The sequence below is a fragment of the Heterocephalus glaber genome, unplaced genomic scaffold, assembly GCF_053883595.1.
Source record: "Heterocephalus glaber isolate CG9 unplaced genomic scaffold, H.glaber_assembly_v1.0 deba00000347, whole genome shotgun sequence".
Lineage (NCBI taxonomy): Eukaryota > Metazoa > Chordata > Mammalia > Rodentia > Bathyergidae > Heterocephalus > Heterocephalus glaber.
The window spans coordinates 45,346,012-45,360,819 of NW_028258143.1; the positions used below are offsets into that span (position 1 = coordinate 45,346,012).

The window sequence follows — 14,808 nt, forward strand, 5'->3', positions numbered from 1 at the left end:
TTAAAAAAAAAGATCTTTTAAAGGATTAACCTTAAAGTATCATAACTGCACAGATTAATCTGATTAGCTGAGTTTGTCTTTAACAGCATATGAAATTTTAATAAACCAAACAGAATGTTCAAAGTCATAACTGTACTTATTGCTGATCTAAACTACTATTTACATTATGTAACCCATAAAATGCATTAAGAACAAAGTAATGAAACTAATTATTTTCACTCGAAAATATGCTGAAGAATTGGGTAGCTGTCTTCAATGTCATTTCTTCAAGAGCATTTAGGTTATTATTTCATTCTAATGTATCATGGCATGACCCCCACGCCGGCCTAATGGACAATCAGCTCAGCTCAATCCTCATACCAAAGGATGAGGAAAACTCTAGAGACATTTCTTTTCAAAATTCATGCATACGTTACACTCACAGCTTTAGATGGTAAGGCAGAGAAAGCTCCATTCATAAAGAAGATAGGTTTGTCTGAAACCCCAAAATGTCAAAGGTAAACAAAAGCTTCTAAAATTGTCTCAGTAAAGAGAAAATCTTGATAAGTAGGTTATACCCCCCAAATTAAGAAATATGGTCTCGAAATCATGAAATGTTTAAAGTTATGAATGGTTTAAGTTTTAAAAATCTCTTCTATGAACAATTTACAATAAGAATTTAAATAGCTAAATTACATATTAGTACCCTGTCCTCACTTACATAGTGCAGACCCATCCATCCCCAAATGAAAGATAGCAACTAAAAGGCAATAGCAAAGACGAAACAAACCAAAGCACTTAGTGGACATCCCTACCTGATGAGGGGAGCAGAACTTCTTGTCACCAGTCAGCCGGTTTCCGTCCATGGAGAAAAGGAAGCTTCTTCTTTTGACACTGTCTTCCGATTCTGACTTGGGAAACCTGTCTCCCTCGCCTCTGCTGTTTCTTCCTTCAGGATGGTCCCTCTGTCTTCTTTTCTTTCTTCGATTCCTCCACTCCTTGGCACTTTTGGAGCTTAACTTTGATGCTTCTGAAGAACTTTCCAAGAGCTCTCCTAACCCACCTATCCCACTGAAATCTCTTGAAGCAGCAGATGCCGCCGCGACTGCCTGTTGTGAAACAAAGCCAAATACTGTTTAAAATGTGTAACTTAGAAAATAGATGTACAGATCTGGCCATCTATGACTAGTAGCTATAAGTGAAAATGATGTCTTCTGATCCTTTCATTTTGCTTTAGCAGAAGAGCTTACTTAATGATGATTCTGAATGTTTCAGATAGTGCACAGCAATATGCTAGTCCATGCACACATTAAGGCAAGGAATATTTGGTCTCACATATCTCCTGAATTGGATTATTTTTTCTTCTAGTTTGGTGGAGATTATCTTCAGTTTGGAGGACATTTGCTGTTTTAAAATTATTTTGTATACGTTACAAATAATGTTTTTTCAGTGTAGCTGTTCTTTTGATCACTATTCCAATTCCATCCATTGGGTACCTCTTCCCAAGTACAAATGTGAACAACTGAGTGGTATTGCTTTTTCCTTCAAATACAAGACAAAAAGCTTTTTCTCTTCTATTTTCTGAACTCAAATTATTTAAAGTATCTGCTATTTTACTCCTGATGGAATGGTAGGAATGTATTAGCTAGATTTTCTTCATCTTTAATTGAGTTATATTTAGTTAAGATTCACATCCCTGGGGTCATGTTAATCCCAGAGATTTTATTATAATAATAGTTTTAAAATTCAAGTTTTTACAAATTGTCTATTATCATGGCTAACATATAAATAAAATAAATCTCTGGAATATTTTTCAAGGGATTATAAGAACTTCAAATATTTTTCCCACATTTCAGCACTACGTATTTTAAGCATTTTGAGTTCCAGTATCTACTAATGAAACACAGCTAGTTCTGAGGTAAAATATGGCAAATATTTAGTGTTGTGTCCATCTACAGTACTTTTAGACTGGAAATGATTTAATCATGACTGCCAGAGGCTATAAAACAACAATACGATTTATATAAAAGCTGAACTCTCATTAGGTATATTCCTACTTTTAAACAACCACTGAAGTAGAAATAAATTAGTTATGAAACTATTAGTTAAAATTTTTATTTATCATTAATAAATAAACAGATCTCATTATCTACCATTTTGTCTGTATTCCTTATGAACTATAAGTTAAATAAAAATTTTGTCATTTTTTTTTTGTATGCAGGGTCTGGTATGTCTCTGGATATAAAAAGTGATCGGTATGGTAAATGAAGATTTTTTTAAAAAAGTCTTGGCCTTGACTTTTCTAGATCTATAAACCACTGTGTGTCAGGATGGCCTATGTAATAGCAACATATTTTAGGACAGAATGAAGGTAAAACCCATATTCCACAAAGCTTTGGCAACATATTTTGCTTTCTCTCTTCTTGTGAAGTAGTTTTTATTTTTGAATTATTATTTTCAACTAAAATCCATTTTATTTTTAGCTGAATTTATTATTTTTTTTGGACTAACATTTTTTTAAAAGTTAAAACAAAAAAGTGTGGTGCATATTCTCTAGGATTAACATAGCAAGAGGAGGGAACTATAGTATTGAATATAGTATTAAATGTATATGTTGGACACACCAACACTTATAATGTAACATAGATACTTTATTTATATAGAGAATTACATTTACACAGAAATCCACATCTAAGACTTGATAGAAGACAATCTCTAGCATTTAAATGAAAAAAAATTTAGAATTTATAAAATATTTATAAAATTGATTGTAGTTAGCCAGATTTCTTTTTAATTCTTTCCTCTCACTATCACTTCTAATGTCATCCATTGTCATTAATATAAAATATTAAAATATTTTATAATTGGACTATATGTACACTAAAGTGAACAAATTAAGCACTTGTCTTTTGCAAGTTAAGAATAGTTATGTAGTACTTAATAATAGGAGGTACCTAATATATACCATTTGCTGAAGGAGTGAATATAAATGTATGTTTTAATTCAAATAAAGTCCTTAATTCTTCCTTCTCCTTTGCACAGACATAAACACAGTGATAATCATTTATTGACTTATTTTTCCCTGGAAACAAAGAAAGTGTTGGTAATATTCCTTTAGCATAATCCTGAAAAAAATGTTCATTTAAATCACTTCTGGAATTTGTTTTGCATAAGATATGATTTCTCTACTTATTCTGAGTAACAGTTCAAATAACTCAAAGCCAAAATGGATTTTTAAGGCAACAAAGGTAACCTCTGACACAACACATTTTCTGCGTCACTCGTCAACTCAAATCTGTCACTTGTTCCACTTACAGAGATTTGTTGAGTCCCTCAAAGGCAGATGTTTCCTGTCATCTCTCATGTCTGTGTACCTGTTTATAACCAGCTCCATGACACTACCAGTGTCCTGTTTACTTGGAATAATGGTGATTCTTTTTATAGTTAACTTCCTAAATTTTTCTTGTAACAACAAATTAGTTTTTGATATTTACATAGGTAAGAATTTTTCTATTATAACATTTCTCTGTGATTCAAACAGCTTTATAACTCACTGTGTCCTTAAAAATATAAAATATAACATAACTAATACTTTCCTCATTTTAAACATGAAATCCCATTCCAAGCCATAAAATAGCAAGTATACCTGTTTCAATCCATCCCTAATTATATTAGATCTCCTAAATGCCATTTCTAGTTTTGTTCTATAGTTTACTTTTATTTTTTCTATCAGACCTATGTATTTTGTGATGGAATATGTTAAAATGAACAATATTAGACATTTAAAGATCAGAAATGCCAAACATAATTATAGTGTTGTGGCACAAAACATTTATTTCTTTATAGAGTTGACCTTTTCTCCATCCTTTAAAGTTGCATTTTATTTGTGAGTTTAATGAGCTGAATATGTCATTTCTTCATGTTCTCACAATTACTAGCACTAGAAGACCATAAACAGGTATCAATAATAAATTAATAAAGATGGAGACAATGTAGGCTTCTGAATTTATTAGGTAGATGATGAGTTTTATAGTTAATGAGCAAGAACTAGTATATGCTGCAGTACAAATAATTTGTTAGTATTTCCCTCCCTCTGAATTCATTTTGCCTTCAACTTCCTCCTCTGCTTCAACATTGGCTTTACCAGTCATCATTCTATTTGTTGTCAATAAGGAAGCAAAACTGATTTGGTACTGAGCTATGCAAGTAAGTATTCAAATGATTTCCCTGTGATCAATTTAAATATTGTAAAGTTAAATCTGACTATTAGATCATGACTATTCAGTCATTGGAATCTAATAATTTTTAAGTGGATAGAATTGCCGTATTTTAACTGAGTTAATTATTATGTAGAGAAATAGATCTTAAACTTTTGTATGTATAACTTTACTAACATTCACTAAACACACACATATACAAAAATTAAAATTATTCAAAAAAAAGCAATGCAAGGGGAAAAAACTATAATAATAAAATATAATAGAACTCAATCAAGGCAAAACTGAAGAGTACTTAAACATTTTTCCATATAATTTAAAAAAAATCTCAAGCATTAACAAGACATCAAAGGATGTGATTTGTTTTAGAAAGATTTTCAAAATTAATACTGAACAAATAGTGGTCTGGAAAACAATTCGAATTAGCTAATAGACTCCACATAGGCCAAATTTTTTAAAATTTAAATTTCAATACAGTCATGTGACACGTGATGGAAATATAATCTGAGAAATACGTTATTAGGCAGTTTCATCCGTGTGCATCGAAAAGTACCACACAGAGTGCCAACTTCTAAGTGCAAACTGAGAAGGTATACATCAGTCATCTGTGATGGCCCCTTGATACTATCCAAATACGCAGTTAAACATGAGATACATGAGGCTACCACTGGCATAACAGTACACTATTTTACAGTAAACTCTTTTATATAAGTAGGATTGTGCTTTAAAGGATAAAAAGCACAGCATGTTATGATAGGTACCTAAAACAGTAACAGTCATTTATCACACTATCGAGTACTGTGTACTGTATATAGTTGTATGTGCTTCTTCTGGAAACACACTCTTCTCTCCTTTCATCTCAGTGACTCTTCCTTCCCAACCCACTGATGAGCTCCACCCTAGTCTCTATCAACATCTCTTCCTATAGTTTTAATAGTTTGAAACACAATCTATATATGGATTCTTTCTAGATTCCAGCCTGTAACTCTGATCTCTCCCTTTTCCCTCCTGCCAATCCTACACCTTTGAACCTTTTCTTCCTCTTTCAAATGATCAGTTATTCATTTTAGTCACTTTAATCCTTAATTACACTTTCAGTTTCTCACACTAGAGAAACCATTCGATATTTACACGTGTGTCCTATTTATTTCACTTAAGAGGACAGCCTCAATAAACTTTTATTAGATGTTAATTCTAAACTCCAAAAGCTTATACAATTTAATCAATTTTATATTTTACCCTAAAAGGTGGCTGCATATCAGAATAAACTTACTCTTGTATTGTTATCTGTGTAGCATTTTTTAATCAGATTACTTTGTCTCTTTTTATAAAAATGATAGAATAATGCTTTATAGTACAGTTATATGCAGGACATACACATTATTTTCTATAAAATTTATTTTAAAAACTGAAATTAGAAAAGTCCTTGATCTCTAAGTAGCTACCTTGCTTTTTTATCTTATGAATGTGTTTTATTTTAGTTGCATAAAATAAAACTCAAATGATTGAAATATGGTAGAACTTTCAGGCAGTAAGAATGATACTTTACATGATTTTCAAATTTGTTTATACTTTCCTTTTCAAAGCAATAGAGCACAGTCATATTACTACTTCATATCCAAGGGAAGATGCAAATAGCAAAACCTGCATGTTCTGCAAATGCTAAACCTATGGTAGAGATCAGTAATTAGCCAAACAACTTATTGCTAATTCCCTGTTTTACCAAAAATCCTTCAAACAGAATCAATGTAATCAATGTAATGAATCATCAAAGTAACTCACAATTGTTAAAAACTTAAACTTTGAGTCTATAAGTTCCAATCATATAACATCATTCACAGAATACTTTGAATGTCTGGATTCATTTATCTGAAAAAATATCACAACAATATCACTATACAAAACCATAATTTGAAGATTCAAAAGGATCAAACAATTTACAAATGAGTTAACTATATCCCAAAACAAAGATCAAGAATTTTTATTTGAATACAGAAAAATCCAGCACTCAGAAAAGTAAAATTGACAGTTTCTGAAAATCAACTGAAGACTGTCAGAAATATAAAACAGAAATGATTTATACCAAAGGTGAAGAGAAAAAGATCAGAACTGACCAAGACCTGACACAGACAAGGGCATTGTTTATATCCAAAGTATTAATTAGACAGCAAATATAAAGAAGGTCCAAATCCAGTTTTATAGATGAAAACTACAATGTTTGAAATGAAATTGAACTAGATAAAATTAACAAATTAGAGAGTGAAGAAAAAAAGATGATAAACTTGAAGATATAGTAATAGAAACTATCTAAATTGAATTAGACAAGCTTATTCCAAAACTCATATGGATCTAGACCAGCTAAAACAACTTTGAAAAGACAAGCAAAGTTAGAAAGCTAACAGCATCAGTAGACTTACTATGAAGTTGCAGTAGTAAGAGAATGTGGTATTGATATAAAGAGACAAATCATCTAGACAGAGTAGAGTCCCAAACAGATTCATATATATGTGGACAAATATTTTTGACAAAGGTTCAAATCCATAAAAGGATATTTATGTGTAATAAATGGTGTTGGAATAAGTACATACTCTTATGTAAAAAAAAGAATATACGTGACTCATACCTTATGCAAAATTAAAGTGAATTATTGTTCTTAATATAAAACATAAAACTAATTAGCTTTAGAATAAAACTATCAGAGAAAATCTTTGTTGTATTATATTGGCAAAATTTTCTTAGATGCTACACCAAAATCATTGATTTTTTTTTTAAAAAAACAAAGTAAATAAACTTCATAATCTGTACATCATCAAATTTAAAAACTTTTGCTCTTAAAAAATACTGTTAGGAGAAGGAAAATACAAATCCATACTGGGAGATAATATTCTCAAAGTATATATATGATAATGTATTTGTACTTAGAATGTATACAGAGCACTCAAAACTCTTAACAGGAAGGTAACAAGCCAAAGAGAATAGAAAAAAAAGACAGGATGTTTAAAGATTTTAATAGATATTTCCTAAAAGAAATATGAACATGAAAACTAATAACACATAAAACTGTTTAACATCAGTATTTATTAGAAAAAGGCACACTAAAACAGTAAGGACACACTTATTAGAAAGACTTAAACTAAAAGACTGACCATGTAAAAGACTGGCAAAGATTTGGAGGAATTGTAACTAACTGACATGAAGCAAATTCTTACTATGTCTCCCACAATCTTTATCTTGCAATAGAGCTCTCCCTGCTCACTTTTTAATCCAATACTGCGCTGCTGTCTTCCGTCAAGACATGAATGTCCATCACATTATAATCCTAACCCAAACCAAATAATATTAATAAAAAAATCTAAAGTTAGCTCATAATTTCAGATGCCACCCTGATATCTTGATATGAACTATAACAGACACCTCTTTTAATGCAGAAATTCCAAAGATGGATTAAGCATCAGTATGCATAAGGTTTTCCTGTTAACACCACAGATCAAGTAACTTCAGAATGAAATCTCAAATTTTGTAATTCGTGGTGAAAATTTTTAGTTGTAAACTCTAGCCATATTTCTTTTTCCAATTCAACTAAAATTAAATTCTTTCCTGTTACCCTGAGATAACTGCATAGTAAACCTTGCACTAAATGTAATCTCTCCCTACTACCTGGTTTCTTTACAACATATAATGCTTAAAAAGATGCTTTGATTTCACCTTCAGAAACACTGTTAGGATTGAACAGCTTTCTCATTTCTAATGACAATATCAATGTACAAAATGAAAGGCCAACTCAAATTAATCCCTGTAGTAAGTACAACAATATCTCTACAAAGAAACTACAACAAGAAAGGTTTGTATGCTATCATTTAGTACCTGAGCTTCTTCCTGTTGCTTTTTAAGCTGTTCAAGCATCTGCTGAAATTCTGCCTCTTTCTGTTCAGCCTCTTCCAAGGTGGCCTGATTCTGTTCCTCATAGGCCATGGCCACTACAGCCAAGATCAAATTCACCAGGTAAAAAGAGCCCAAGAAAATGACTAGGACAAAAAATATCATGTAGGTTTTCCCCGCAGCACGTAATGTCTAGGGAAGAGAAGGATAAATTTCATTGATATTTTAGTATAATATCCCTCAACAAAGATCTGGCTACCACAGATAGAAATATTCTCTCTCACTTCAAACACTCATCTCATTGCTCTTGCTACTTTCTGAAGCAGCTCCGGAAGTCCTCTTTTGTGTCTTTATGAAGTGTAATAAAAAACTGGTGAATGGTGCGACCAAGTGTCATCCAACAGAAAGGCATGTTCGTAAAAACATTATAGTGTGTCCTTATCCACCTTTTTCACCTGATAAGTCACCCATTCCGAAGTCTTTCCCAAAGTCAGGATGACCATGAAAGGGAAATATTTTGAAACAATTCAGGTCAGAGAGGGAGCCATGATAGCACAGATAAAGACTTATGAAAGAGGTCTAGGAGAACTGCTTCTGAAAGTGGCAAGAATGATGGGATAAGTGGACCTGAATTGAAGGAGAGTATTTAGAGGGGGATTAATGACGATGTGTTTTTTACTGTAACAAATTTTTAAAAATTTAATTATTCACCATAATTGTTGATCATACCTCATAAACACATCTCAGATAAGTATATATTGGATATATATTTGAACATCATTAAAATGTCTCTATTAGGATTCACTAAGCAAGGTACTATTACAAATGAAGGGGCTGTCTTTAATTTCTTTCAATAGATTTCCACATCCACAGCATTTATATGCTTTACATTATCCAGTGTCATCTTTCTTCTCTCCTCTTCTAGCCTCAGTTAGCTATTGTTTCATTTGAAATTTTATATAACTGATTTTAAAAAATCTTTTCACATGCAATTTTTATCTCCACAACTAGATTATAAACTTCCCAAAGTCATGAATATTCTTTGCATTCTCCATAGCCCCCAGCAGAAAGCCTGTCTCATATAAAAATCTCACCTCCCAGCCTGACTGTAATTCTGACTGAAGGACAGATGAAAATTCTAGAAACACTTACTGTACATTGTATTCTCTTCTCTATGTCAGAAGTTTAGTAACAAATATCCTTATCATTTTATATGGAAAATAAGTAAAAGTATACTTATCATTTTACATAAATTCATAAAAATGAATATGTTAATTTGGACCTTACCAACTGGTAAAGATTCTCCCAGTAGTCTTGAGTCATGAGTCGAAATAGAGATAAAAAAGCCCAGCTAAAGGTGTCAAAGCTTGTGTAGCCATAGTTGGGATTTCGACCAGCCTTCACACAGATGTATCCTTCTGGACACTGGCTATAAAGAAGAGAAATGACAGTGAGTTCAACATAGATATTAGAGCAATTTCAATCAATCTTGATTTATAAGAATTGTCAAAACCCGGTTACTATCTTTGATGATTTTTTTTTGCTTTCATTTCTAGAACTCCTGAGATGATTGGTCATAGGAAACTCAACAGATAAAATATATCTTTTAAAAAAGTAGAAAGTTTAGGTGTAAAGGAGTCAGGCTACAGACATTTACAATGGCAGAGAGGCAGCAACCACATACCTTTTCCTCTGACTCAATCTCTATTCAACACTAACAAAGTGGTAAGAACCAATCACTAAAAATTAAAAACCAGAACGTAGTCAAAGGGATGGAAACCATTTATTGGGTTATTTCAGTAATCAGATTCATAAAATAATCTAAAATAAAATTTATATTTCAGAACAAATTTAGAATTACAGAAAAATTATGATAGTACAGACGTATATGCTATGCTTAATTTTTAATATTAGTACATTATTATTAAAATCTATACTTTATTCATATTTCCCCAGCTCTTCCTTAATATTTTTGTTCTGTTCCAGGTCAAACATTACATTCAGTTATCACTGCACTTTAGACTCCTCTTGGTGTGTCTGTTTTTCAGACTTTCCTTGTTTGTGATGATGTTGGCAGTTTTGGGTACCAGTCAGATATTTTGTAGAAATATCCTTAAGTTGGAGTTTATCTCACTCTTTCTTTAGGGTTATGGATTTTTGGGTGGAAGACTAAAGAAGTAAAGTACCATCATCATCACATCACACCGAGGATACATACTTATCATTATAACTTATCACTGTTGATAAATTTTCTTCTGTATGTTATATTTCTTAATTTATTTGGTCATTTATTTACATCATGATATAGTCATGGATATTCATTTTATACTGTTAATTATAATGCAATGATCTTTTGCTTTCCTGTTCAAAATTTTCTTCTGCCACTGGAACCTTTTTTTAGTCAATATCTGTCTCAGTTTGACATATCCATGGTTGCATGTTTTGTCTTTACTTATTTCCTAGGGCTTTCCTACTTTCTGGGAGTAGAAGATGATCCAAGTTCAACTTTGATTTCACCTGGGCAAGTACCAGAAACAACCATTTCTACAAAGAACTTTGGTTCCTTTTATTGGCGAATAGTATTAGAAATCAAGATGTGGGTGTTAGCAGGGTGTTCTTTGCTAATAAGATATTATTACTTCTAGGTCAACCAGTTGACATAACAAGAAGATGTATGTGTATGCTAACTGAAGATCTATAGACAGATCTAAAAATACAAATATCCATCTTTGTCACTATTCATGTTCAGATTAAGCTAAACTTGAGGTCATGTTCACGTCTCCAACTTGAATCCACTACCATAAGGAATATTTTAGATCCCTCTCCTTGCTTATTGATAACTTGTCATTTCATCCTCTACCTAGTTACTTATCGGCACATATGCAATAGCAATTTTGGGATTATCATTCACACTACCATAAGAATCAACTTTATGTACTGGAGTGCTGTTTGCTTTTAATCTCAAAGACTCCAATCATGTTCAGTTACTGAGATTAGAACATTATTACTCCATTTCCTTCCATAAGTTTGTTCCATACATTTATATTTAATTATTTGTATCACATTCTTTTAAAAAATTTATCCTGGAGTCCCACCCTCACAAAGGATTCTTTTTATGAATTTTAAAACACTAAAGTTCACTCCTTGTTCTATGAATTTTGACAAATGATTAATGTTTTGTATTCACCATTACAGAATCCTCACAAGGACTGTCCATTATAAAACTCTAATGGATACTACTCAGCTATAAAAAATGACAAATTTGAGATATTTATGGGAAAATGGATGCACCTGGAAAATATATTTTTGAGTGAAATATGCCAGACACACAAGCTTAAATCCCATATGGTATCTCTCATTTGAGTGAGACAAAGTACAACAAAAAAGAATAATAAAGGGTGGATAGAAGGAGACAAGTAGACAGATCTCTTGTAATAGGGAAGGGTTCAGAGGGAATAAAGGCAAGGGAAGAAGAGCAGGGGAAGGGGAAACAAGTAGAATAAAGATGTGCCATGCACAGGAACCTAATAACCTCAATGAATATAAACATTATATGCCATCACATGAACTAAGATTAATAATATCAACAGAAATAGAAACTTGGATGAGGAATTACAGGAGGAGAGAGGGAGGGGGAGGTAAAGGAAAGGGAATAAAAAAAGAAACAAGCTGTAGTATGTATATGTACCAACTCCCCGAGATGATTTTAGATAGAATGTACTGCAATGAACTAATAACATAAAAATAGTTTTAAAAAACTCCACTGTGCTCATCTAGTCAAACTCCCATTATGAGTCTTTGGAAACACTGATTTTGCTCGTCTCTATTGTTTTGTCTTTTCCAGAATGTCATGTAATTGGCATCATTATGTAGCTGTTTCAGGTTAGCTTTTTTTCATATACAAACATGTATTTTCTAGATTGAATGAAGTGTTTTTGTGGCTTGATAGCTCATTTCTTTTTAACAATGAGTAATATTTCATTGCATGTATATACTAGTTTATTCATTCATGTACTGAAGGACATATTGGTTACTTGTAATATTTGGTGATTATAAATAGAGCTGCTGTAAATGTTCATACTCAAGTTGTTGTACAGACATATTTTCAGATTGATTGTTTAAATGTGTAGCAATGCTGTTGTTTTATCATCTGGCAAGACTGTGTTTATTTTGTAAGAATTTACCAAGCTTTCTTCCAAAGTAGTGCCATCTTGTGCATTCCTACAGGCAATTAATGAAAGTTCCTCCCAATGGCAAACCCCTTAGTTAAACAAGGTAGATAGGCAACACTGCTTTTTATTATTTACATATAAGGCTTCCCTGGTATATTTTTTGCCTACCAATTTCTTCTGCAAAATGTTCTACATCTTACTTTTTAAAAATGTATATCTAAAATGTACCAATAAATGTTTTTCTTAAAGAAATGCATTCCTTACCCTGCATCTGAGCCATTTCCACAGAGTAAAGGGTCTTTTTGTCCATCCAAAACGTAAAAGTGATCTGTTAATATAAATAATACACTACTTTATTTCATATAAATCCTATTCATATTAGGAATAAATCAAGGTTTAATTATTTCAGTTAATTTTGAAGTGCACACCTATAATGTGCATTTGCAAAGGGGACTTTCTCATGCAGTCTCAATTCTAGTTGTAAATCCATTCAACAAGGTTAATATATGTGGCAATGCTTACTGTCATCTCCAATGTAGTCTTTCCAATTAAATGTACTCATTGTTATATTAATAAATGTTCCATTTGAATCCATTGTGCCATTAAAATAGGTAGTGGTGTTGGTTTCAAAAGCAGAATTGCTTGGGGGCCATTGCAAACATTTATTCCGCAGGTTGCCCATGAACAGCTGCAGCCCTATTAGTGCAAACACGCTCAGACAGAACACAGTCAGGATCATGACATCAGACAGCTTCTTCACTGACTGGATCAGCGCCCCCACAATGGTCTTTAAACCTAAGGAGCAAGAACTGTATGTCAACTAAAGAGGAGAGCCATAAACCAATATTTCTTCTTAATATTTGCATACTTTCCTCTTCCCCCACAAATGATTGCTTGGCTATACAGACATCAAAGCTTTATGGAGAGCCTGATGAATTGTAAAACACATGAAAAGTAAACTGGAGGTTCAAAAATGAAAGTTTATACACCTAGGAAGGAAGTATTGTGTGTTTTTTATGTGCTTCCATGAACATGTAAGAGACAAAGTTATTGTATTTTTTTCCTTCAGAATTTTGTGTTTCATGAGGCTGTTTCCCTCCAAACTATTCTTTACACTTGCCTCCAAGTAGCAGTGATTTCAAGGAGAAAAGAATTTTAAGATAATAGAAATCCCATGCCATATGCATGCCATTCCATAATAATCTTTTCTCCTTTATAAAAGATCTGTTTTAAAAATAGATCTGCAGCAAATGGTAAAATACAAATCAGTTTGTAAAGCCATGATAGTAAAGCTTTATCAGAATGCAAGAGAGAAAAATTTTACATTGTAAATCAGAGCGCAACCAGTTATTTTAAAAATAGATATCTCATGCAATTTTCTGTTAAACTCAAAGGCTGACTTTATATAAGTATAAACTACCTAAAATTTCAGAAACTGAACTGGCATAGAGATATTTTTGGTAGCTTTGATAAAGAATAATAAAGAACAAGGCTAATGCTATGCCTGTGGTCTCAATCTCAGTATTATTATTGCAATGTATTTAAAGCCAGCCTCGGTGTTTAACGTAGCTCTCACCTGGAATGACTGAAATAGTTTTCAGTGCTCGGAGAACTCTGAATGTTCTCAACGCTGAGACATTGCCCAGGTCCACAAACTCTGTCACATATCTGTAATAGGGAGTTCACACACAAACACAATAACACACAAGAAAAGTTGGAGATATAAGGGGCCTACCACCTTACACCAGTTTCTTCTTACCTGGAATTACAGAAATAGTTTTCAGAGCTCGCAAGACTCTGAAAGTTCGAAGGGCTGAAACATTGCCTAGGCTTACAAATTCTGTTACATACCTGTAGAATTAAACCAGAGTTACTGATAGTTTTGGCAAAGTTCATACTAAATAAAGAGTTAATGTCGGATTTGGCACACAGAGCCCCTTGAGTTAAACAAACAAAATTGCTATAGATCTCAGGGTACTGTATGCTGAAAGTTGCCTTTAAGGAAAAAAATTTTGTTGCTTTATTTCAATGTAATTTTCCTAATCTAAACACATTTGTTTGCAAAAGTGATCAAAATACAGTTGTTGTTTTAGGTTGTAGTCAATGAATAACTTCATTTTGATTAAGAGAAAGACTATGAACATGAAAGTAATTTCATTTCTAGGTCATTTACCAGATTATTTATGTTGCAATATATATTCTAATATGTACTCTCAATATATATGAGGAATGTAGTTGATTTAACCAGTAAGACGGTTCTACATTTAAAATATGTTTCAACAACTTAGTTTATGCTACAAATGTTTAAATTTCTTTAATTCATCAAATTTAATAAAATTACTCACGCCATCACAATGACACTGAAATCTAGCCAGTTCCATGGATCACGAAGGAATGTAAAATCTTCTAAGCAAAATCCTCTTGCCAAGATTTTTATAAGTGATTCAAAGGTATAAATTCCAGTGAATGTGTATCTAGGAAAAAGCACCCAAGCCAAAATTAACAATTTCACTTGCACAGTTAAAGTAGGTTTTAAAGTATGGCGAATACTGTATTTGTGT

At 32.2% G+C, this 14,808-nt stretch overlaps 1 protein-coding gene across 11 annotated transcripts in view; it reads right to left on the reverse strand.

The window, feature by feature from the left end:
- The window catches only part of Scn3a (sodium voltage-gated channel alpha subunit 3), a 110,916-nt gene that overhangs the window by 54,527 nt on the left and 41,581 nt on the right, over nt 1–14,808 (reverse strand). For 6 of the 11 annotated variants that reach the window (XM_013076038.3, XM_013076045.3, XM_013076042.3 and 3 more), the window contains 7 exons: nt 14,593–14,721; nt 14,007–14,098; nt 12,770–13,042; nt 12,512–12,575; nt 9,363–9,504; nt 8,061–8,267; nt 795–1,088 (listed from right to left, as the gene is read on the reverse strand). In XM_013076038.3, coding sequence (XP_012931492.2) covers nt 795–1,088; nt 8,061–8,267; nt 9,363–9,504; nt 12,512–12,575; nt 12,770–13,042; nt 14,007–14,098; nt 14,593–14,721 — 1,201 coding nt within the window. Of the gene's footprint in view, nt 1–794; nt 1,089–8,060; nt 8,268–9,362; nt 9,505–12,511; nt 12,576–12,769; nt 13,043–13,823; nt 13,916–14,006; nt 14,099–14,592; nt 14,722–14,808 lie in introns of those variants that run through there. The other 5 variants (XM_013076049.3, XM_087199724.1, XM_013076057.3 and 2 more) reach the window with 2 other exon arrangements.